General features: G+C 36.5%; 1 protein-coding gene across 1 annotated transcript in view; it reads right to left on the minus strand.

Annotated features, from left to right (window-relative positions):
• Positions 1–27,456, minus strand: part of LOC128742358 (glycerol-3-phosphate acyltransferase 3) — a 31,613-nt gene that overhangs the window by 2,773 nt on the left and 1,384 nt on the right. Inside the window, exons 2-6 of the mRNA XM_053838694.1 lie at positions 10,659–10,925; positions 10,351–10,599; positions 9,297–9,530; positions 9,032–9,147; positions 8,830–8,970 (exon numbers count right to left, since the gene is read on the minus strand). Of these exons, the coding sequence (XP_053694669.1) occupies positions 8,830–8,970; positions 9,032–9,147; positions 9,297–9,530; positions 10,351–10,599; positions 10,659–10,925 (1,007 nt within the window). The remainder of the gene's footprint in view (positions 1–8,829; positions 8,971–9,031; positions 9,148–9,296; positions 9,531–10,350; positions 10,600–10,658; positions 10,926–27,456) is intronic.

Genomic DNA, 27,456 nt, shown 5'->3' on the forward strand with positions numbered 1-27,456 from the left:
CAAAAACTTTATAAAATATTTGTAATGGCCTAATTAAGATAAAAATTTGCAAGAATTTGGAAGTTTTGGCCGAAATATGGGGTGCACAGAATTGGCACCATGCGCAGAATTATGTGCGTTTACAGTAGTCAGGTGAAGATAAAAAATGAGTGTTTGACAAGGTTTCGAAATCCAAGGTGGTGACATATTGAATTTTATCCGCATTTTGGAATCTTAGGAACTTTTGTTCCTGTCGAATAAACCAAACCTCGCGTTTTTAGTCTTCATCTTGAAATGCGGTCAAGCATATATTAATATTTTTGAAACGGTGGTTCAACAAATGATAAAGTGACGGTAGGGGAAAGTAATGAATCATGAAGGTCTGGGAGGGGGTTTATTGGTAGGGAGCGGTCGTAATTCCCCTCCTAAATAGGGGAAGGGTCTCAATTCACCATAGAAAAAATTCTTGTCTCCAAAAACACCCACATGCCAAATTTTGTTCCATTTGCTTGATTAGTTCTCCAGTTATGCAGACATTTGTGTTTCATTTGTATGGGAGCCCCCTCTTAGTGAGGGGAGGGGTCTCTAACCTTCCCTGGCCCCAAATACCCCCACATGCAAATTTTCACGCCGATCGGTTTAGTAGTTTTCGATTCTATAAGGAACATACAGACAGACGGACAGAAATCCTTTTTTATAGGTATAGATACCATGATTAATAATTATGATATCACGATCTTCTTGTGGTATAACATAACACAACACAAGATCATGAATTATTATTCATGATGTTGTGCTACCTGATATGACAGTTTAGTCATGATTTCATAGCAATTCAAAAAAGACGATGTCTTTTCTAAGACTTGACCCTTCTTTATCGACAGGCTTCACTGCCGGCTATTACAGTACATGACAGTTATGGGGCTAGTGCAACAATCCTGCTGACTCTATCTAGCAGCACCGCCTAGTCGAGATTCGAACATACGACGACTGGCTTGTTAGACCAGCATCGTACCTCGAAACCAACTAAGCGGTTATTCAAAGCAATTCACAATTTTTGTTTTCATGACATTAATCATTGCATGATAAAACAGAACTTTTTCGAGTACAACGCCGGTTGGTGGAAAACTTATGAAAATTTCTTCACCGATTGAAAGGTTGGTCTACTGATCAACCTCACTGGAAACAGTAACTTTCTTTCTTTATTGCCATGATCTCGAGGTATACCGAGATAAATTTATCGTTTCACAGGTGTTGTACAAAATACAGCAGCGCGAGTAACTGTGGATTGAACTGCTTTTCTTCGTATGTTCGACCGATTGCGGATAACAGCAAGTGGAGAAAATGACGACTGAATGTTTCATCACTTTCATCACCTGATATTTCAATGCAATTTGTAATACACTCAAATCTCGTTTTACGTCCACTACTGGGGGGACGTAAATCAAATCGGTCGTAAAAAAAGTGGACGTTAATTCAAATTTCGGACGTAAAACGAGAGGACGTTAATTCAAATTTTGGACGTAAAACGAGAGGACGTTAATTCAAGTTTTGGACGTAAAAAAAGGGGACGAATTGACATAATTGGTTCCAACATGGAATAACTCGTGATCCTGACCGTATAGAACGTTGGTGTCTTCGACAAAGTTGTTTAGCAGATCAAGGGCTTTTCGTCGGATTGTATGGATTATAGAATTGTCTCACTACGTGGCGCTAGTGTATATGTAGTACTCTTATGCAGGCCATATCTTGCGCTGCTGACTATCTAGAATGTTGCGGTCTTCGGGAAGTTTACTCAAATGACTGACACCTTCAAGATGGTATGGAAAATAATGCAGAATTCGCTCATTACGTGGCGCTAGCGTATATGTAGCATTCTTATACAAAGTTGTATCTTGCGCTGCTGACTATTTAGAAAGTTGCGGTCTTCGGAAAGGTTACTCAAATGACTGCCACCTTCAAGATGGCTTGGAAAATAGCGCAGAATTGACTCACTACGTGGCGCTAGCGTATATGTAGCATTCTTATACAAGCTGTACCTTGCTCTGCTGACTATCTAGAAAGTTACGGTCTTCGGGAAGGTTACTTAAATAATTGCCGCCTTCAAAATGGTATGGAAAATAGCGCAGAATTGACTCACTACGTGGCGCTAGCGTATATATAGCATTCTTATACAAGCTTTATCTCGCGCTGCTGACTATTTAGAAAGTTGCGATCTTCGGGAAGGTTACTCAAATGACTGCCACCTTCAAGATGGCATGGAAAATAGCGCAGAATTGACTCACTACGTGGCGCTAGCGTATATGTAGCATTCTTATACAAGCTGTATCTTGCGCTGCTTACTATCTAGAAAGTTACGGTCTTCGGGAAATTTCGGCAAAAATTCTGTTTTATTTGTATGAGAGTCCTTATCCTTGTACCACAGGGGTGAGGGGTCTCAAAGCATCGTAAAATAAATTCAAGTCTCCAAAAACACCCACAAGCCAAATTTGGTTCCATTTGCTTGATTAATTCTAGAGTTATGAGTAAATTTGGATTTCATTTGTATGGGAGCCCTCCCCTCCAAAAGAGGGAAGGGGTCTCAATTTATCACAGAAAAAATTTTTGGCTTCTGAAACCTTTACATGCCAAATTTGGTTCCATTTGCTTGATTAGTTCTCGAGTTTTGAGGAAATTAGTGTTGCATTTGTGTAGGAGCCCTCCCTCTTACGCCCTCCTTAAAATTGCTCTTTCACCCATCCATAAAATTGCTGGTCATTTTATCTATCCAACGACATATAAATCGTTCAGTTTCGTTCAGTAGTTTAGTAGTTTTATTCGCATTTGAAATCTTTCATTCAAACGTTACACTTCTATTTTCGTTTTCACAAAGTGGTACCCAGTCCCAGTATAGTAAGCAAAGACGTAGTCCTACGTCAAACTATTTTAAATGTTTGAGCAGTCAATGAAAACCTTGAGCTTTAACTCCATATTTGGTACCAAAATAATAAAAATCAATTCAGTGGTTCAAAAGTGATAAATTATTAAAAAAGGAAAGCTTGGCAAAAGTTGGGATATTTTGGAACCACTCTTTCTCAAAACGGGGTTCCCTAAGTGCCAAATGGAAAAATACGGGTGTAAATTTAGTAGAATTTTTATGGACAGTTGACCAAGCGGGAAAGTGAGGGATAAAAAATAAACAATCATCCTAAGAAACTCCCCCGGCCCCAAAAATCCTTGCACGTTAATTCAAATTTTGGACGTAAATCGATAGGACGTTAATTCAAATTTCGGACATAAAATGAAATCACGTAAAATGAATGGACGGTTCGGTAACTTAAACTACCTTTCCGAAGAAAGGATCTTCTTGTACAACCAAGATCATGAGTTATGGCAAATACAAAAAAACATACACTAGTGCAGCCGGTTCCATACCACCTTGAATTTTCCATACCATCTTGAAGGCGGCAGTTATTTAAGTAACTTTCCCAAAGACTGCAACTTTCTGGATAGCCAGCAGCGCAAGATACAGCTTGTATAAGAATGCTACATATACGCTAGCGCCACGTAGTGAGTCAATTCTGCGCTATTTTCCATACCATCTTGAAGGTGGCAGTTATTTAAGTAACCTTCCCGAAGACCGCAACTTTCTAAATAGTCAGCAGCGCAAGATTAAGCTTGTATAATAGTACTGCATGTACGCTAGCACCACGTAGTGAGTCAATTCTGCACTATTTTCCATAACATCTGGAAGGCGGCAGTTATTTAAGTAACCTTCCCGAAGACCGTAACTTTCTAAATAGTCAGTAGCGCCAGATAGAGCTTGTATAAGAATGTTACATATACGCTAGCGCCACGTAGTGAGTCAATTCTGCGCTATTTTCCATACCATCTTGAAGGCGACAGTTATTTGAGTAACCTTCCCGAAGACCGTAACTTTCTAAATAGTCAGCAACGCCAGGTAGAGCTTGTATAAGAATGCTACATATACGCTAGCGCCACGTAGTGAGTCAATTCTGCGCTATTTTCCATACCATCTTGAAGGCAGCAGTCATTTGAGTAACCTTCCCGAAGACCGTAACTTTCTAAATAGTCAGCAACGCCAGATACAGCTTGTATAAGAATACTACATATACGCTAGCGCCACGTAGTGAGTCAATTCTGCGTTATTTTCCATACCATCTTGAAGGCGGCAGTCATTTAAGTAACTTTCCCGAAGACGTTAATTCAAATTTCGGACGTAAAACGAGAGGACGTTAATTCAAGTTTTGGACGTAAAAAAAGTGGACGTTAATTCAAATTTTGGACGTAAAACGAGAGGACGTTAATTCAAAATTTGGACGTAAAAAAAGTGACGTAAAACGAAATCACGTAAAATGAACGGACGTAAAACGAGATTCTAGTGTATTTTCAATTGTACACACATACATCATACATACACACATATATAGATACATAGACGCACATACATACATACATACACACATACATACATTGAATACAATCGACCTTTAACTGATATACAGTGGTATACCGATTATATTTACACCTGTTTTAATTTACACCCGATTTTGGGTACCCCCTATTTTGTCTACCATTTGCCCTCCTTTTTTCTACCTTTTTTTAATTATCATTTCAACTATGCGGCATGAAAATTCTGTAGGTTTCATGAATTTATCATAACAGAGAATGTTTCTTTGTACTTTATTGTAAACTTTATGGTATCTGCGGTGTGTAATTATACACAGAATGGGTATAAAAATGCTAGTATCAAATACGTAAAGTAACATCTATTTATTTTGCAATGCATATTTTTAATATTTTATAATGATCCTGGCACACCCCCTTGCCGCTTGGACCTGTGGTTTGTCAGCCTTTCTTTCCCTAAAGGCTTAGGGCTCTTGAACCGTTGAACCGATTTTAATGATTTTGTTGCCAAGTGAAAGGTATTTTGATGGCCTTTCGAGAGGAAACGTTGGACTGAAGTTCAGTTTTTTTATGGTCGCGAAAATATTTTTTGTAGGAGGCTTGAATCACTTAAAACCATTTCACAATATTCGTTTTTTTGTGTTTTCATTATATTTTAATGGAAAGCTAGTTGTTTACATAAGATAGGGTTTTTTTTCTAATTCCCGTCGTAATAAGTAAAGCCATTCTAATTTTCATCATTTGTTGGATGGATTTAATGAATATTCCAAAAGTTCTTGTGCTGATTCGACTAAAACACACTTATCTTCCGATCCGTGAACTTTGAAATCACTGAAAAGCGATTATTAAAGCATATTATTGAAATTACGCAACTAACTTTATTTCTAAAATTCGTCGTACCGTTTTAAAATTTGTCCATCAAAATTTTTCATCGTCCGAACTAAAAATCACAACAATGTTTACGAAGCTAACGCGCATGTATTTGTGTAGGACGGCATGACAAATATTATTCTGCAAAATTTCTGCAGGTCAGGCAAGTTTTCCTGGCTGTAGAATAACGACAATGCGTTGCGTGGGTTATTTTCATTTATGAATGACGGAAATTAACACGATTAGTCGAAATTGTCTTCTTCGTCGCACGAAAAAACGTTGGAAATTTGGCTGGTAGGATTTCTTTAGTGATAAAAAGATTTAAATAAATCTCAGCTCACTTTGATTGATCGCGTATGATTGACAACTAACTAAAATATTAGGGAATAACTAGTTTTGCATTGTGTGTCATAAAAATGCTGATATTTTTAATAATTTGTGTTGGATAGGACGGGAATAGGCAATTACGACGATGTAGCAACATACCCTATTAAAGAACTTATTTATTTATTTGCTTTTTAAAAGGGGCCTTCAAACAATACCCGCATTGATTGGAACCGTACTTTAACCATAAATATTATCTTCTATCTTCTAATCTAAAACCCTTTATGAAATGGTTGGGTACCGTATCTAAACTGTTGCCTGGTATGGTTATTCTTCAAGTAACCATAAAAACAATAGGTTGTTAAGAATATTCACCATACGAAAACGAGTGATTTTCCAGACATATGTTTGAAGCGCAGGATATGAAGAACATAATGATAATGGTTAAACCACAGACTAGCAGACGTAACACTGAAGTCTCGTTCCATCGCCAATAAAAACGATCATTTCAAATTTTCACTTAAACCAAGACTCAAACAACAGTCGCTGTGCGAGAACGCCACTTGCCTGCGCTGGCGCTGTTGTCAGATAATATACAAGTAAATTTATAGCAAATTTATGGCGACCAACTCTGCGCAGCGCGAAGACTACACCAGGTGATGCTTTAGTGTTTTTTCCAAGTTTTAGGGGTGTCATTGGAACGGTGTTTTGTTAGAAAATTTGTTCGAAGTGTTACGTCTGTTAGTCTGTGGTTGAACCATAATTTAAATGGTAGCGTCGTTGAAAAATTCTGCATTTGGAATGTACTGAATGTACCTTTGATCTTACGGTGATTATAAAGATTATAATAGCGGTATGGTTATGACCATTTTCACAATTGTTTTCATTTATGCGGGTAGTTGGTTCGACCCGAATATCAAAGAACAGATATGTAATATTTTGAGTTTTTGAGATAACTTTTTTAAGAAATAAAGTTGCGAAAATGCAATGAACTTGCATGGTGTTTTATTTTTCCCTACGATGACAAACCAAACGCATTTCTTTGCCAAAAGTGCCCCTTTAATGACAAGTAAAGACAAAAATCATGCGTCTCCATTGTATTCTTGCCACTTTATAAAAACTAAGTTACTCTACATACATACTCTACTAAGTAGATCTACATACCATAAAAACACAAAAAACGAATATTTTTAATGTTTTTGCGATCATAAAGAACTTCAGTGCGGTGTTTTTTTGTGAGAAGCTCATTAAAATGCTGGAGGAAATGCAGTAAATGGAGGAAGAGGATCTGTGTCTAAAAATAGCCCAACCCATATCGCTACATTAATAAGGGGGGATGTCCAGCGCCTCTATGGTTCAAAGGTACAAGTACCAGCGAGCCACATGCCCTGGTGGGTGTTGTGGGTTCGAATTCGGTTATAATCTCAGATTATAGCTTGGTTCCACCTTCCAGCATTGAACAAAAGGTAGGAGTCACAACGACAACTTGTTAAGCGTAGCTACCAGTTAACCCCCCCCCCACCCCCAGCTTTCCACTCTTTCCCAGCCATTTCAAAAAACTTTTCATTACTTTCCCCTACCGTCCCTTCATCCATTGTAGAACCACCGTTTCAAAAAATATTAATATATTTTTGACCGCATTTCAAGGTCAAGACTAAAAACACGAGGTTTAGTCTACTCAAAAACATGCCTACACGCATATTTTCGTCCATCATGGCGAATGTTCCGGTTAACTGCTGAAAGGTCGCTCGCAAGGGCGTAGAATTTTTTGCAAGTAAGCTAATATAATTACCTTCCATGGGAAATTTATCAAACTCAATTAGCTATCTACCATCCGAAAAAAGTCCATTTTTAAATGCATATGTTAATCCCAGTTCCCAGGTTCCTGCATGCCTAGCCGAAAATAAACGCCGAAAATAATTGAACTTGGAGGCCAGGAGTATTCCCAAGTTCTTGACAGAGTTTTCGCAGCTCAAGGGCACATCTGATGGCGTATAGTTGAACACGAGCGGGCTTAGTTTCCTGGAGAATGTCATAGCTGCTCCTGCAGTACCACGGCATCGGAGGGATTCTCTACTTCTGCATACCTATAGCTTAAAAACGTTACCAAACGGGGATCGCGAAGATTCGAGCCGGTGATTGATATTGTTAAAATAAACGCGGCAGACCAACGGTTCAAGATGGCTGCCTTACGGAATTCGAAGCAAGCAGTGAAAGATCTTGAGGTAAAACCTTCGATGTTGGCATGGCGATCAGAGATGTATGAAGGTATTAATCATTGTAGCAACGGGCCTCCGATTCCGAGCTAATCCAACTTAACGATTGCGATTTGATAGTTCAATTGATCGAAAGTAGTGAATAAATCCGCGTAAATAACATCCGTCTGCGATCGGTCGTCGAAGCTTTGTATGACGTTGGATGTTAGAGAGTTAGACCGATTAGGCATAGAACAGTGTTGATAAACGTACTATATAGTGCAGCTAACGCCACTCATGTTCTGCCGACAGTATCCATCCATGTCTTCAGCAAAGCAGGTAAATTGACTGGATTTGTTGACGAAGCACTATGTTGAACAGCAGACAGCACATTGACGATGCCTGCTGCGAGATTCAAATAAACTCGCCAATCTACCCGAAATCCGCATACAGCACTGCGCACCAATTAGCGTATCCTTAATCAGCCTGATCAGCTTTGCCGCCGTTGACCGTCCTTCAACGAAGGCGGAAAATCATTTGCGAGAGCACTTTATACACTGCATTGAGAACGACGATGGCGCGATAGATTTCACAGTCCAGCTTGTCGTCTTTATTGTAAATCGAGCATAGTCCCATCCTTCCCCTTACCAAAATGAACCATGAAAATACCTAAGCGCCTAAAACTGTCAATCGGATGTCACAGTATTATTATTGGAAAAAAACTTTACCGAAACAAATTTTCGGCGCGTCTTTTGGCCAATAAAATGTCTTTTGTACGTTATCAAATATGATGTTGGTCTGACCTATAATTAACAATGATTAACTGACAATAATTAACATAATCGTTTTCCAAAATGTCGGTTCATTTACTAAGAGTCAGTAGGATCATTGTACTGTACTAAATTACACCCAAAGATACCCTCTCTTTCTCTCTTTGTGTCTTCATCTTGCCTAATTCCTTATTATATACTAGAAAATAATTACTAATTAAACTGATTACTGTCATTTAATCTATAACTAATTAATAACTAATATTGAGTAGTTGATTACTTACTTTATTGCAACCGGGTAGATCATACCACCGACTTCAAAGCTTCCTTTTTTAAACTGCATCACGGATGTGTTGTTAATGCAGGTACCTTCAGGGAAAATGAGAATTGGAGGATTGTTTGGATCCGAAACGTGTTCCTTCAATCTAAAAGAAAATAAAGCTTTTCAAGTATACGATCGAATGGTTAGACTACGTGGGAACAAACCGTTTTGCAACTGCCATTCGGTCTTTTGCTTCAGCTCGTTCGAACCATATGTGTGGTGACGCTCTAGCTAGTGCTCGTTGAAGCACTCCTAGGAACCCTCCATGTCTTTGGCCAATCTAATATTTTGATCGAAAACACGATTTCAAAACAAAATAAAACGAAACGACATTTAATTTTTTACAGCTTGCGTAACACAAGTTGAACAGTTCTGGCTAATACTTAGAAATGGATGCAACTGAAGCATTCCTACCGCATCTTTACTCACCAATGAATAACAGTTATCGCACATTAACATTAAAACATCGATGGGACTGGTGTGATTTGCAACGCAGATACCGTTTAATGGACGATTTTCAATGTTATGATAATTTACGACGGATGATAATGCACTCGAAAGTACACCGAAACACTGTATTAATACTATTTTCACCATCCATCGTTTTGTGAGTCCTTCAGGCAGGCAACCGACAGCTGCTGTGCATAATGTCAACCATAATACCTAAACGAGCAGTGTTTAATAGATGAAAAATTGTAGTATTTACAATGAAATGAATTAAATGAAGTAGGATAATTAAATAATGGATGTATGGATGTGTTCTGGAAGGGAACTGTGTTCAAGCCAATTTACAGACGTGGTGTAAGTAGATAATGAGGACGATTACAATGATCATTTTGTATTTGACCGTAACATTTGCGTGTGTCTTCATTTCGCAGAAAGTTTGAATGTAATTCTCAAATAGACACATAACGTTTCGGTCAAAAGTAGGCTTTTAATGCTTTTATTTCATTTGGGTACCTTGCAGTGCTAACTGAAGCATTCAATATGCATTCTGATTATAGGACGTCACAATATAAAAATGGCCAATCCAGGAAATTATGCCTTCCAATGCATTAATATTAGTAAAATATATCAAATTCAGGCTAGATATAATATAGTTTGCCTGTAATTTGTTTACCAATGAGTAGGAGTGATCAGTTGAAAGTATTGCTATGTCAATTGGCGTTGTGTGATTTGCAACACAAAAACCGCAGTTCTTCGGTTTGTACTCCGCATTGTGGAAACGAATCACCGCGGACAAAGATCGGCAGATTATGCGGAAGGTGTGCTTAAAAACATAATCGTTTATCTTCCGACGGAGCTTGCGTCCAGGAAACATCCCGACGAAGGCAAAGCCTATTACGCAATACACGACCTAAAGTGACATCCATAGTATATTGTGAGTGTATAATGTATAATATTGATTTAGATTGATGTCTGATCTTCATTTTTGTGGTGGTATTTGGTAATGTTGTTATCAATAATCAATCATAATACTTACCCCAACAAAGCAAATGAAAACTCTCGAAGGCATTAGTATGACATAGCGGATGAAAAATCCTATCACCCAGATCACGGTTAATCGCCATGAAATAAACTCATAATGTCTATTGGTACGAGTCAAGAGGTTCCAATTTTTTAGTTCTTCTGCTTCGAATCGGCTCGTTACTTCATCTTCGATGATAGCTTCCATTCCAGATTTCACGTAATCCAAGCAATTGGAAAGATTGAATTCAAGCGATACATTTTCCTAAATTCGTAAAACGTGTTACGAAATGATTAAAATTTTTGTTATTTAATTTTGTACACCTTTTCATTCTCCAGTTCACGACTTTTACTTCGAGCGCCCTCGACGTCAGGAAGTAATTTCAATGATTCCACTCGATTTATCACAGAGTTTCCTCCATTGGCAATTTTTCCGTTAGAAGTGATCCCATTTTGTTTGATATCTGTTTTCGGTTTTGCTTCATCGGTTACATTTGAATCTACATTTGTGGCCAAGCCGCTGTCATCCGCTGACGTGTCCAAATAGTCATATTGTTGCTTGCGGATAGATTCGATATTTTGACGACCATACTGCAAAAAGAAAAATTTAAAATTTATGTTATTTATTTGCTTCATTGTTATTTCATCTGGCCTTCACAGGCCTCAATGAAATTTGGGGGGTAGGGAAAAGCCCACCTGAGGTCGACAGTTTGAATAAAATTTTGATCCCGTTTCTACCGAAACATCATGCAGATGGACAATACGTGTTTTGGCCGAATAGAGCATCATCGCATAACGCCATAAAAACACAACCGTTCCTGAATACCCATTCGATCCTATTTGCACCCAAAAACCAGGACCCGACAAATCTGTCTCAGTGCACCTAATCGAAGATTTTTCGGGATATTGAGTTCCTTGGTGTACGAAATTAACTGGAGAGCCACGAATTGCATACAGTTGATTGGTAGAATCAAGAGATGTATTCGCAAAGTTGACAATTTTATTTATTTATTTACTATTTGATGGGGCTTTCAACCGTTGGTTGGTTCGCCCCAAGCAAAGTTGACAAGACGGCAGTACAACGCTCCTGTTTCGACGCGGAAGCTTCACCGAACAGCCGATTATGGACCGTTTTCAAATGCACACTATTTTTTTCAACAATGGATAATGTATCTTTAATTCCGCTAAATCAGATCTTCTTCATGTATCTTTGTCTTTTTTGACAGCTTGAGGAAAAAATTCCAAAATTTTAGTTGCCACCCGTTAGTTTTACAATTACAAAACTGTCTTACGAGCTATGTAAATTTATAGTAGCTTATATAAAAAACACCTGTTTACCATTAATACATATTTAACTCAAAAAACATATTACAACATTCGCTTAAGTCAAAGGGTGACAAAAATTTTGAAAATGATTTGCAATGGCCTTATTCCTCGATAATTAATTATATCGTTTTTGTTTCCTTTTTAAAACACAGGGAACATAACGGATTTGTCCAACACTCAGGAAATATTGCTTGTGACAGAGATCGATTAAATATAATTCTTAACGGAATACATAGCGCAATCGCACATTTTTTTAAGATAATCGCGGGAATGCCGTTTGGACCAGTTGTTGTCGTCGTTTGTCATTAGTGTGTCGACCATCACAAACAGGGTGTCGATTATCCAGCGAAAAAAAATTCCCTGACTTTTCCAGGTTTTCCAGGTGTATTTCTAAAAATTCCAGACGCAAAATATCTCCTTAATTTCACTTATCAAAGTGTTGGCTAAATTGGTTGTTTACTCTTAAATTATCATTTCCTAATGAATTTAATTTTCCTTTTTATGCAAAATTTCTAAGTGCAAAATTAAAATTAATTCGAACTTAATTAACGCACATCGGAATTAAAGAATCAAGCTAAATAAAAATTGCAAGATGTCCTTTCGGAAAAAAATGAAATAGTCTGCTGGTTTATCAAAGGGTTGTGGGATGAGCCGTTTTGACTGTTAGATCACATGTAATGAATGGGTATAAATCCGCTTCAAACATTTAACTATGCAAAACAATAAACTTAAAAGTTGGTCATTAGTATAGAACATAATCCGAAGATATTTTTGAACACAAAGTCCGATTTGTCTGAGCAGCTATTTCGTTTTGTTATCAAAATTTGAGGAAATAATTGTTCCTCAGTAATATAAAAATTTTTGAGCCCAAATGTCTCAACGAGCATCGCAGCATCGTTATATTATTTAGAACCTGACCTGTTTTTATTCGACCTACTTGTAGCCAGCTTTTGATATTCAGGAAAACTTCGGGTTTGCGACTCTATCAACCCTTTGCTCGAAGTCGAATTTCGAAGATATGACTGAATTGTTAGACTAAATCAGAATTTTGAAGCTGAGGGTCTTTCATTAGAATTAGAATACGCTTACGTACGCTTACGATCGACATGAGAATAAAAATGAAAGTCCGGGTTCCGGCTCGTTCAGGTTGAACATCGTAGTAAATTTTCAAAGGCTGATCTAGGTTCAGTTTGATTAGTCCTCGTTCCAGTTACAATCAAATCTCGGTCCGGAAGTCTGGAATTATCTAGAGGCACAATTTGCTGGTATGGCCTTTTTATGCCACTTTCCGTACAAAATAAGCAAATTTTCTATCCACAATTTTTGATCTAAATATCCAATTAATAGCAAAGAATCCAAAAGATATTGGTAATGATCGATTAGATTGTGAGCACTTTCCTTTGAAACCTGAATCGATCAAATCGGTTTAACCGTTGTTGAGGTTTAAAGCAGGTCAGTCGCACATTCATGCATTTCGAAACTCGGGAATTGATACACAGCAGATGGTTGCACGTGAGTAAAAATAACGTGTCGTATTCTAATTGATTGAACCTTGAATGAAAAGGTGCCAGATATTTGAAGTAAATGTTATTCTTGCGAAGTCCGGTATATTTTCTTCCCATGTCAAAAATCCCTGACTTCAAATGAAATTCCCTGACATTCCCTGACTTTTCCAGGTTGAAACGAATTTCCCTGACATCTCCAGGTTTTCCCTAATTTTCCAGGTAATCGACACCCTGACAAAAAACGAAAAAACACTGTCGTAAATTTCTATCATGAATTGACGAACAAAATATAAATAATTTTCCAATAATTAGAACGTAGCTTTAACGACGAGGAGATTAATACAACCATGGAAAATTTCGTAGAAAGGCTTCGTACACAAATTACGTAACGCACAGAGGGGAGAGGGTATGTCGAGCTTGCGTTACTTTTTGTTACATAGGGGGGAGTGGGAGTCATGAGAATACTTACGTAACATAAATAACAAATTAAATAAAAACGGAATTATCTTTTGCTAAATAAAGCTACGCAGCTGAAGACTATTTGAGCCCAACTTTGGGTGATGCCTAGCCTAATTGCTGTTTCCTAAGAATCTGCCTATGCCCTAGTGAAAATGAGTATCTTATCTTAGGAAACAGTGCGATAGAATTTCCGGTAAAGATTATTTTTTGAGTTAAATGGTCCTTTAATGATAAAGTATATTCCGCAACTATGAGTGATTGCTGTTGGCACTTAGCGACGATAGGTTTGACATTTATATGAACGCAGTGCAACATAACCTGATTTAGTCTATAATTGTCTAGGCGAGGTAAGCTAGCACGTCCGTAGTGTTGTTGAATACACCTTGCAGCTAATCACTAAAACTGTACTACACATGTAATCAGTGCCATACATCTATAGTGCCGGCATTTCAAGTACAACCAGCGGCGAGTTGAACACAATTTATTATTAATGTTATTAAAAGTAGCTTTTCCGCAAGGAAGCAGTGTCAACACTTCCTTGCTTTGTGACTTCTCTATATTACCCAAAACGTCTACGTTCGATAAAAGTAAAGCATTTGTTTGGGTACTTTTGGTTTATCTTTACCAACAATTTTTTTCGGCTAATCATTTTGATAGTGCTGATAAATGTAGATGATTGTGGTATCGCATTTAAAAGTTTACTTTTTGTTTATGGCAGTTAAGCACGCCTTAAACCGCAAACAAAATACCTGATATGTGAGATTATAGATAAATTTTAGTCTAGATTTCGAAATGTCAACAACTCAAGACCAACAATTGAAAAGGTGCTAAGTTTAAAATAAGCAGAAGAATAATCATAGGAAATAGGATAGGTTAGATGGACTGCTACTCCGTTGTTGACTCTCACGTTGTTAACTCTCACTTGGTTTGGTTACATTTTGGACCTAAATCCTTTTCAATTATTGGTCTTGAACTGTATCCGTATAAATTGAAGTGGAAATAGAGTGGGAATAATAGGTAAACTATTTTGTTCTGTATCCGGGCAGATTAAAATAGTATCTGCTTGGTTTGTATATAATCTATATTTAGTTGTTATCGCAGCACATAACTAATATGAAATACCTGCGATCAATTTGTCCCTAATGAATCTATTATTTATACTCGAACAAAATACTGAACTACTACCGGAACTAAATTTATGTACAGTTGGTCCACAATCATGGGTCACACACCATTATTTATTCGATTTATTCGACCAATGCGTGAATATTATACTAAGTGACTGATAACATTGTTACTCAAAAGTAGGGAAATGTCCCCGGTTATGAAACAGGCTTTGTTTTTTGGTCACAGCTTTTGAACGGATTATTTAATTCCGAATCTTTAAAGCATTTGAAAGATTAAAGACTTACGTATGTTTTTGCTAAAGACAGCATATATTTTTTGGGAGACATGGAATTATTTGACCAAAAAAAAGCGTTCCCGGTTGTGAAACACTTCGAAAAATCCATAAAAGAAAATAAAAATAAAAAAGAAGATGAAGAAATATAAAATGAAAATAAAATATTATATTCATTTATTAACGGAAAACACCTTAAAGGCACAGTAATTTATCAGTTTCTTAATTTAATTATCTATAGAGTAAGGAGGGGTAAAAGTGCGATGCGGGTAAAAGTGCGATTCAATGATTTATCGGTGCAGATTCCGAGTAAATTTTCTACATTGGCATGGATGGGTAACTACTTTGACAGCTTGAATCTAACGTAAACTTTGATTGCTTACGAAGCATAGTTGCTGAGCTATGTGCAAATTTTATTTTAGGGCGGTTTTGAGGTAATTTTTCGTTATACGGCAAATACGATATCAACAGAAGGATATTACTTGTTGAAAATTTGTAGCAGCGTTTTACATCACTCACATATCTGTTTTGAAAATACGGCGAAAATAATTTACAAAATATGTTTCGCTTTTCCGTAATTTAAACTAACTCCGTCAAACGCCTAGCGGGGTAAAAGTTCGACACACGGGCGGGGCAAAAGTGCGATTCATGGACGAGGCAAAAATGTATAGCTAATTATATAAAGCTTTAGGCACTATATTACAGATACTAGAAATGAAAGATCTGCAGACAACTGTGTGCTCTACAGATGTTGGTCGAAGAAAAACAATGTGTTTCCGCTGATGAAACAAAAAACAAACGTTTGGAAAAGTTTCGATCTAACGGAGGCTTCAATACACCAGCGCAAAATAGAAAAGGTGCAAATTGAGAATATTCCTTACCGAAACATAACGCAGATTGAAGATAATATGGTTTTGTTAGCTACTGCTGGGCTAATTTTATGGATTCTAGCTTCGAACTTTTGCCCCGCGGTATTCGCACTTTTGCCCCGCTAGTGGGGTAAAAGTGCGAATCTGCACTTGATCAGAAGAAAGAAGAATTTATTTTGCAAAACACTATTACCGTAGATGATTTATAGTTGAATGTGAAGACATTGAGTTACTGCATCACTATAAAATATATTATGTTGTTGTCCTTCTTTATATCTCACGAAAATTGATGACAATTTCAAACATCGCACTTATGCCCCGCCCTACTCTATCTAAATAATAATCAATGCACGTAAAAACAGAAAGTCATATCTCATATATGCGGATTTTGCACTCATGTGCCTGAGAGTGTGTTAAAATGTTTGTGGTTCAGCATTAGACTTAAGCCCAAATATTTGAAAAAGTCGTTGTAAATTTTCTGAGGCATATTGAGGCACCAGTTTTCGACCCACAGGACTCAGTTTTCGCTTTTTCTGTGCTCCAGTTTTCCACCCCTAGAAGCATCGTTTGTATGTTGTTTTAGTCTAAAAAATCATTTATATTTACACCTTTTCCAAAAAATAGAATTACTTTTTAATTGAATAATGAAAACAGAATGGATTTCCGTTGAGAAACAATCGCATCACTGGTTCCCGCGATGTGCTTAGGAACGGTCCAATGAAATTCGTCAATGGCGAAAAGAGGATCACGTTTCATCATTTCAATATGACGAAACTAACTAAAAATAATGCCAATTTGAGTTATATAACAATTAAGGGTTTGGAGTCATATTATATAGGTTTAGTACATAACTATGTTTAAAATTTTCGTTAGAAACATTTGCTGATAAGACACTATCATATTCGAATAAAGAAACTATAATAGTTCTAGGTAGTTGTAATCGTATTGCTCCCAGGACTCCCAGGAGGATAAATTTGATGAAAACCCTTGAGAAACACAGAATTGAGCTAGCTAGCATACTTTTTGTACTATAGCTGGTTTAAGGCAAACAGAGCCAAAAACTAAAAATGTTTAATAACTCTGTAATGAATGAGATTTGACCATACACGTTGACGGATCGTCAACTGTAGTCTTCTTCACCTTCCGAAATATTTGCACCGAACTACCCAACACCCTGTATATATGTATATGTGAAAACAATTGGAATTTTCAACCATAATTACAATAACAATAATGTATTCATTATAGTACCAATAAACTGTAGTACCTCTAAACTATGCTTTATAACCAAAAAATATGGTTTCTATTCAACTCAAAAGCGTGTCTTAATTCAATGCTAGTAGTCTCACTCTTCCAGCATTTTGGGAAACTGTGAGCCAAAATAACACCGTTATATTTGAGGTTGAACCTAATCATCAAACAAGTAGAATGATTGAAGAACTCGTTGATAGGTATAGGTAAATTTTTTTTGAATGTGTCTTACTGAAGACATTTTTCCCCTAAACGTAATCAAACCGTGTTAGGGTTTATTTTCCAATGCTGATCGAACAAAGAAACCTCTTGCTCGGTTTGTTTGCATTTGCACACACACAGAACCAAAAAAATTCTAATTACAATTGAACTAACTGAAACAAGCAGTGACCGAAAAATGATTGAAGCTGGAAAGATGTCACATACATCAAATACCTACATTACATACATTTGCGAGGACCGCGAATTAAATCTGGATGGGGAACGTGTGTAGGGAAGGCATGGAAGTTATAATACTAATGATAAATGTTTAATCTGTTGGCAACAATGTTATCCATAACCGTAACATCCATTTTAATGCAATTTTTACGATCACAGCGTACCGACCGCGTTATCGTTTATTAATCTGAAAATGTATACAAAAAATAACTGACATCTTTATGAATGTACTCTACACCGCGACAAGTTAATGATATCAGTTAGAAAAAGATGAAGCAAAATGTATTGCTTCACGGTTTTACCTGCTTTATCTTATCACCAAACAAGTGTACTAGAAATAGCATTAGCGATACGCCTGCTAACGTAAGCAATATGCAAACGGAAACAATCGAAACTCAATTCAGGACAAGCTCAATTATACACATACCTACACTGTTGATAAGCCACGAGATCACGCGTCAACTGGCGTGTTCTGGGACAAACATTCAAAAATCAGCACCAGCAGTGATGCTGCAGTTTTGACGATTGATGATTTTGTTTTGATTGCATTCTATATTACTATGGTGGCACTAGCTTCCAAGGGGTAATGATACAATACAGTAGAACGGATTTATTTTCGTAGTTGATGGAAGGTAATGTTTGCGTTTTCACATTAATCTCAGGTGTGAAACTAACAAAGGTGACTATTAGAGAAAAAGTTATACCTGCATACAGCTTTGTACGTATATGGCTATTATTATTTTAGAAACGATGCTTACCTTAATCGTCATACTATAAAAGTGATACTGTTTATCCTATTAATCTACGTTGTAAAATGTTATTATCGGGTAGTTGCTATCAATAGATACAATGCTGCCGCTGTACGCATTATTATTCTAAATTTTACGCATTTTATTGGGTTAAGTTGGGCTCGAAATGAAATAGTTAGAAGGGTAGAATTGACTGCCTTGCGCTATTGGGACAAATTAACATAAATGGCCAGTCACGAGTGCAATAATAATATATAATAATACAGTAATAATAACATCAAACTCATGGCTACCCCAATCCGTATAAAGAATTTTTAGATTTTTATGAGAATTAGGGATAATCAAGACTCATTTAAAACTATCAGCTATCAGAGATCCCCGCACTGGCCCCATTCTTATTCAAAACAAAGGCACTAGCTAAATAACGCAACAAGCACATTTAGTAATTTTGATCCTGAATCCCACGTGGAGTTTAAAAGTACATACTCTAGTATATACCAACATTCAGAATTAAACGTGGCTGCTGCTCATTTATTGATTAGTTAAAAAGCCCTACGTCACATCAAGCTTCTGTTGTATCCTGGGGACTTCAGCAATTCATTAATTTATGCACAAAAAAGTTTAGGCAACTACTAAGCTATAGATGAAATCATACCACGAAATTGGCAGACATTTGTTTCGGCTTTCTCATCAAGATTATGATGTGCCTCCAACCAAAATGGACCGGTTTCTTGTTAATGCACAAATATTTTAATTTGCGAAAGTCAGTTTTAATAGCATTCAAAACAGAGAAAAAAGAAAAAGCTAGAATATTTCTAAACATTGATTCTCATTCCTCACAGTGCTAAGTTGAAGACTAGTTCAATGCAACAACACAAACGATTATTCACGTTTTCTAAAACTCTATTCCCATACATAACGGTGCAGAGGAGCAGGTTGTATTTTCCCAATCATTACCGTAATTCAGTTCATCAAGCTGATTACTTGACTCGTCAAATATTCGAATTTAATTTTGCGATTTTGTAGGATTCATATTCTACGTAGAAAGCGACACCCAATGCTTCGTTCAAGAGTACCCTAGTGCCAGTTATCGGTCGCAAGTATTATGAAATTCATATCTACGGACGAGTCAATTACCCATTTAAATTTGCGTGCTCGTTTTCGTTAAAAAAGAGGGTTGTATGTGATCGCTGCACGCGCTTAAACCTCGTATGAAAGCAATAAACAAAATCTTCATTTTTGAAATATGAGACAAGAAATCAACGATAATTTGAGAATCTCAATTCTTGAATAATAAATTTAACATGAAAGATTTCGAGCTTCCGACACAAAAAATGCTTCAATTGTGCTATACGTTATATGCGCAAGCGTTACTGGGCGATTTAAACGCGCGTAATTAGGTAATGGCACACACTTATCATTGCCATTGAACTTGAGCATGTTGTCTGATGATGGTGTGACACGAGAATGACCGAAGCATAATCTTGCAGTTGTTTTCAAACGTACTTTCTTATACGGCAATTCCTAACTTAAGTACTTTGAACAAAATGAAAATTTGGGCAATCTAAGCTTGACATGTTTGATGTAATTAACATTTTTCTGTAAAATACTTAAAAAATCTATAAACGGATTTCACGTCAACCAGAGCAGAGGTTGGCATGACCCTTTCAGAATTTACTGAAACATTGTGTGTGTAAAAAGTTCATGTAAATAAACAACTTTGCATACTTGGGCCATTTCGCGAAAATTTTAACTTTTTATTTAAAATTTGACAGTTCGATGGCTATTTCTCCTCGAGTGGTTAAAAGCAGTTCAGAATGCGAATCATTTCATATTTGACAGATTGATAGTTGTTTTACTCAATGAGAGCATATATAAGGTGAGGATGAAGATATGTTTCTATAATATTCTATTTGATAGATAAAATTAATCTCATTTCATTTCGGGTTGAATAAACAAATTTGTTATATGTTAAACATCCATACATTGGCGAAAAAAAATTCAAGACACATCGAAGCTCTTTCCACACCTGTGGCATATCTCATTTGCTCAGAACTTGGTTAAAACTAACCATGCTCTCGAGCAGGGTTATTTTGGAAAAATCATCGTACTGTCAAAATTTAACCAAAAAGTTAAAAATTTCGCGAAATGGTTCACAGCCTTAGTTTTTCCAAAATTGGTCTAGACTAACTTTTGGAAAGGGCTTAATTTATTTTTTTTAATACAAAATATAGCTCGAAAACTATAGAAACTACAAAAAATGATCCATGGGTGACTTTTAGAAAATCTTCTGAATTTTCATTAAAAAAAATACTGGAAAAAATAAAAATTAATTTCTACACTGACAAAAAAGCATTTTAAAAACTAAAAATCGATTCCATAAAATCCCATTTTAGAAATTGATGAAATGTCGGTGTAAAGTCAGACCGAACCAAGTGAAAAAATCCTGATTTCGAGAAAAACGCGTTCAAAGTTTGCTGCTCTGTATGGTTTATAGCTAAAATAAATCATAAAATCATCTCATAACTCCGGCTGTTTGCAACATTACTGTAATCTTACCTAAACATTACTTAGAAAATTCTTGATCGTTTGCTGTCATTAACTAATTTTTTTAAATTTTGCGATTTTTTGGTCTGGTCTGACTTAACACCGACCATATAGCCTACAAGTCCTTCATATAAGGTACCCCAGGGCAAGTGGGAATACGGGGTAAGTAGGAATGACGCTCATAACTCTCTTCAATCTCAATTTCTCCAACTGAACCTTTCTAGAAATGGAAGATACAACTCCAACGCGTACATTAAAATTATAGTTTAATTGTAATTGACTTTTAAAACTCCAAAATTAAACTTTTAATTTGGGCGTCATTTTTAATTTGCGTTGCAAGTTGAACCCCCCTTCTATAACTGATAGTTTGGTCGAACGCTTTAGACAAAATACATGTTTTTCTTACAGTAGGTAAGCATAATGAATCTATTAACAAGTTACACCTGTAAACAAGTTGAATAATTTGACAAACGGCATCAAATATATGGGTCGAAATAAGGGCGGCACTTCAAAACACCCGGGGTAATTGGGACCTAATATAAATAAATGGTTTCAGAAAAGTTCCCATCCTCATACATTTTTTAGATGTATTACCGAGCATTTTCAGTTCAATTGCATAATACACTCAAATACTATTGGGGGGAAGTAAAAAAAAATCGGTCGTAAAAAAAGTGGACGTTATTTCAAATTTTGGACGTACAACAAGAGGATGTTAATTCAAATTGTGGATGTAAAACGATAGGACGTTAATTCAAATTTTTGACGTAAAACGAGAGGATGATAGTTCAAATTTTGGACGTAGAACGAGAGGACGTTAATTCAAATTTCGGATGTAAAAAAGATGACGTAAAACAAAACCACTCAAAATGAATGGACGTAAAACGAGATTTGAATGTATTTATATCGGTAAAGCTTTAAAATATAACCGACAAGGACTAAACCAAGAGGACCCAAAAAGAAAGTCCATTAACATGGCTTATGAGGGAGCAAACTGTTTGATCACACTTTGTAGATGCATAAACGATGTTAATTGACTCAGGGAAGGCAGAGTAGATATAATTAAGCAAATCTGCAACTAGATGTCGAACAGTAAAGTGTTATGGTTGTAATAACGTAACTATTTCTTATGATAGTTTCACTAGTAGATCTATCATATTGGGCATAGTAGAACAAACAGATAATAATCGTATTTTTAAGCTATTAAAGTATTGTTAAACATAAGTTACGTCTCGCAAGAATTGGATACAACTACATGTTCACCTACATAGCATTACAATACTGCGTAATTGCTCACGAATTGTATTTCATATTAGTTATAAATTATATAATATAATTTATTTAATTTAATTGATTATTTAATAATATAATTTAATAGTGATCTGATTTTGTTACGGTGTTTTGGATAAACCATTAGTGGAAGTTTTGTTTTTGGATGCTTTTTTCAATGTATGCCTACATGTTGCTTTTTAAAAACAAGAACATGTACAATTTTCTGTTATATTAAGCTTTTTATTCAAATTTGAATATAGGTCCCACTTGCCCCATTTACTGGGGCAAACGGGACCTATCGCCATGGTTTTGAAAAATTGATCCATGACCTTCAGAAAACCTTTTGAATTTTCCTTTTTCCTTTTTTTTTCCTTTTTTTCGGGTTATCCAACTGGTCGCTTAATAGCGTATAAAACTCTGCGCTGGGCCCTTTTGTGTTGTCAACAAAGTGTCAGGGAGACCTCAAACATCAGTTCTACCTGACGAGACAGGCACTGGCGCCCACTAAAACACAGGTAGAGCCCCAAGCATAGCCGTCACGCCTATACCCACAGGCGGAGGCGTTTCGGCCCTGCGCGGACTCCACGAACTGACTCTAAGATCTCTCTGCCAAAGGCCGGAATGTCATATTTTAAATATAATGATGATGATGACGATGATGATGATAATGATGATGATGAGAAGAAAAATAATAGATCGAATTTGTAAATGTGCTTTGGACTTTTTGTACCACTCGAGTTGCAATATGTGGTATAGTGAAGAAGTGGAGAATTCGTCAGCCCCGCCTGACACCGGTCTTCAACCGCGCGCCCGCTTTCAGTTTTCCAACACAAACAACCACAAATGAACCAATAGATAAAACAAATTTCGGAGCATTAGTGGTTATCAACTTATCAGGGCAAATTTAATCTTTCATCCCCTTAGTATTCACAGTGCATTCCCACGATACAAAGTAAATTGAGCGCAGCACAAGCTGGACGTTCGCGGTAGTCGACAGAAGCTTCAAAATATAGAGACTCGCCCGCCTTCCAACCCTCGAGACCAAAGTGCTGTAAAGCTCTGGGCTTAAACGTCTCTTTAAGACTCGACCCCTTCCCATCGACAGAGCCCGCGGACGGCCATCAGAGCTCAGGACAGCCACGGGGCCAGTGCAAAAATCCTACTCTATCTAGCAGCACCGCCTAGCCGAAACTCGAACACGCGACACGAATTGACCTAATTTTCCCATCTGCTACCTAAGAAGTGCTATTACCCGTAATCATTACAGAGTGGTCCTTCGGCATCCAATCGGATCTGGTATCCCGCTTACATCCCCTTACTAACCCTAAGCCCCCGACCAACTCAATCAATCCGACATTTTTCGGAGATATTTGTGACAGTTGTGATAAATAAGGATGAATCCCAGAAAACTTCATCTATTGTCAGAGATCCCCATGCTGGCCTTATTCTTAAGCGGAATAAAAGCACTTTCTGAACAACGCAACAATCACATTTGGTAAATTTTTACCCCGAGTCCCACTTGAAATCACAAAAGTATTTTGATATATACCCACATTCAGAAGTAAACGTGACCGCTGTTCATTTACTGATTAGTTAAATCAGTTTTATCGTAGGGGACCTTCAGAAAACCTTTTGAATTTTCATAAAAAAATACTGTAAAAAATAAAAATTAATTTCTACAATGAGAAAGAAGCATTTTAAAAACTAAAAATCGATTCCATAAAAGCCCATTTTAGAAATTGATGATTTTTTTTTCAAGATAGATAATTATATAAGAAGTGTCTAAGAAGAGTTTCTGTGCCTCTAGAATTTTAAAATTATCATGGGTGTTGATTACACAGTCGAATAAACTCCAACTATGCAATTTCAGGTCCCACTTGCCCCGGGGTATCTTATTGCAAAATGGGCATATGTGAAAGAAAAGTTTTTCTAACAAAAACTAGGGAAATTTCAGAACAATGGTTTAGAGCAGCAATAAACGAAAAAATCACCTGTGTTTTACAAAGTAGACTAAAGAATAATCGCTGATAAATCAAGGATGCAAAAAGCATCGAATTTTACTATCGGAGAAATAATTAAAAACAGATTTTTCGTTATAATCGTTTCGTTTTTTATAACTTTGTTCCCGCAGAACTTATGGTTTATTTTATTCAAAACGTTAAAACTTTTAGTAAATCCAACCCATATCGCATCTCTGATCCTGTCTTCATCCGACAGTACCTATATTAGGTAACTGTTCATGCAGTTTTGTTGAAATAAACAGTGAAATGTGTTAATCGGTCATTTGGGGGTAAAACCGCCCACAACGAACGGCGCAAGACCGTCGTGCATAATGCTAGTGCGATAAGGAGATTTTTAAAATAATTGCATAGTTTGGACCAAAGAATCTCAGATTTACATAAAACAATATAAATGTGCTTAGTTTCTAGCTGGTAGACTGTTTGGAAAAATCTAAATCGCCAATTTTCCCTGCGGGCGCTATGGACATTTTCTTGTTTTCTCGGATATAGCTTTTTTCAATAATTCCTCCCTCTTGGAACAAATATTATGGAATAAACATAATTTTTATGAAAATATAGCAAATTATCTTAGCAATGGAAAAATAATATGTATCTGCTTTATCAATCAGAACAATTTGAAATGTCAAAAAATGACCCACCGGATCAATTGCAGGAACTTTAATACCCATATTGTTATATTTTATCTTAGATCCTCTCTAGTCCTTAAAGATTGACTCCAGGATGCCTAACCCGATCCAGCTTGTTGTCTAAGGAAACTACACGGTATCAATTTCAAGACTGTTGGTACCTATATTACTGATATTCTTCCAATACGAGTGGTTGCCGAACACTCTTTCGAACTTGCGAATCTCGGGGAACCATGTATTGTTTGATAGCAAACTGATTCAATTTGTTTAAATTAGATAAATTAACGAATCCAATGCTACCAGTTTCATTCAAATCGGTTGGATATTGTTAAAGTTATACGCTATGGCGGTTTTACCCCGTTAGTGGGCGTGTTTCACCCCGCATGGAAAAATACTCTAGTTTTTTGGACGTGTTTCCAAATCGCAATAAAAAATAGAAAATCATTACAGATATTTATGTTTTTATTTTTTACATGTAGGTAATAGATCAATTGTTCATTTAAAGCAGATAATTTAGAAATTGAGCTACAACTTTTTTTTATACAGGTGGTTTTGCTTAGGCGGGCGGTCTTGCCCCGCCTACCCTTATTACTTAAAAAAAGGAGGGGTGTCGGTTTTACCCACAGTGTCGGTTATACCCGGATTACCCCTATAAGCTTTTAACTTATACCTATTTAAACCTTTTTCCTCGGGAAGAACTTGTCCTAAACGTTGGTATAGGACTAGCTGTTTGAAAAGTGCCTATACAGCTTGGTGAAGCATAACTGTCCCATGTTACATTTTGTCATTTTCGACATAATTTGATATGTATGTTTAAAATATGAATCGAAAACATGGTTTTATACTAGAAAAACTCGCAAAAAAGACAATTTGTCCCACTGAAAAAACTGTCTCATTGCAGTAGGGTTTCGAATTTGATAACAAATGCGTGTCGCGTATGTTGCTAAAATCGAAACCGAGACCCTTTTTTGATATGAAAAAATTGAATGGAAATGCGTTAGAAATTGACTAAATGTTATTAATCAACGATTGCAACCTTTTTGTGTTTACAAAATCCGCAAAGAGCTATCCGTGCGGTAGAAGTAAGTTTTTGGCGACCTGCGGTAGGACGTAGTCCTACGACTATAAAAATATTATGGTTCGAAAAATTCTATAACCGCAAACGTTTTTTCATGAACACACTTAGGGGAATATTTTTTCGTCATTTTAAGTATGCATGCGGAAACTGACTGATATTTAAGCATATTTTTGGAAGTAAAATAATTTGTGTTGCCAAAAACGGATACCACCATCCGGGGTGAGATTGTGCCACGGGGGTGAGATTGTGCCAAAAACCAAAAATGTTTATTTGTGAAAATTTATTCTATCTATAGAAACTGGTGACCTAAATTCAAAATGATGATGAATATAACATATTTATTCAAAACTTAGAATGGAATACAGATAATATTAGCAAACTATTTAGCCTAAACATGGTTTCAAAGTTCGCGATAAAAAATACTCGGAAATAACGCTTGTAAACAATGTCCCGCATAAACCACCCCAAACAAGAAATCGCATTAACTTGCTATTTTGAAGGTATATAAACTAATTATTTACAATGTATTGAAAGGTTATTATGCGTTCGATAAGTTTTGATTACAAAAATAATATTTTTCGAAACTTTGTACTTTTCGAGCTTCACGGGGGTGAGATTGTGCCAAGCCATAATGATCGATTCAATTTGTGGATTTCACATACACAACAAAAATACGTCAGTATACACCAGTACACTCACATTCTTTACTATTGTGCACAATATGTTGACAGATTAAATTGCATCATCCATTTTGGCGCAAATAGCATCATAGGTCTGCTAAATAATTTAAACTAATTTTTACTTTTTCTTTGGAATTTCAGATGCTTTGAATAAACTCTCTAATATAAGACGAATGTATTCTACCTTGTATAAACTGCCAGTTTTAAGGAGAGGGGAAGGGGGTGTGATGGGCCACATGCTCTGCGGCCGCAGGTTCTCGAACAAAGTAATGGTTACTTTTGCTAAATGATCAAATAGGTATGCCCCCTTAGGTTACACCCCTTCATATATCTCCCCCTTGTTAACCCTAGTAACGCTACTGGCTATATAAAGGTTGTCCATTTACTGCAAACTCATACTTAGTAATTTCAGACCTCCCCGGGTTATTTTCGTTCAAACTTTTTGTATGATGCGTTGTTTTTAGCCGACCCCTGCCCCTAATAGTCCACTTAGTTTATGGACGGCCCCATATGAACTACTTTATATTGATATTTATGAGTATTGTTTCTAAACATGCTAATGTTCACTGTTTAGGTTTTTAACTTAACTTTATGTTTTTGGCACAATGTCACCCCCTAGAAGGGGTGAGATTGTGCCAAAGTTCATGCACTTCCAGTAAAACTAGGTTTCATTGTAACTAAACCATCTCTATGGCAGTTGTTAATTGAACAATTTAGTATATATTGACAGGTTTGAAATCAACTTAGTTCCTAAATTGTGTTTATACTGAGCTAAAGAACAAAAACATATGCTTTTTTGGCACAATCTCGCCCCGGATGACGGTACTTTTGTTGCCAAAATCGAACCATGCCAAATACGAAATCCCACTGTATCATTTCATATAAAATGTTTTCAAGTTGTATAT

Source organism: Sabethes cyaneus, chromosome 3, assembly GCF_943734655.1.
Source record: "Sabethes cyaneus chromosome 3, idSabCyanKW18_F2, whole genome shotgun sequence".
NCBI lineage: Eukaryota > Metazoa > Arthropoda > Insecta > Diptera > Culicidae > Sabethes > Sabethes cyaneus.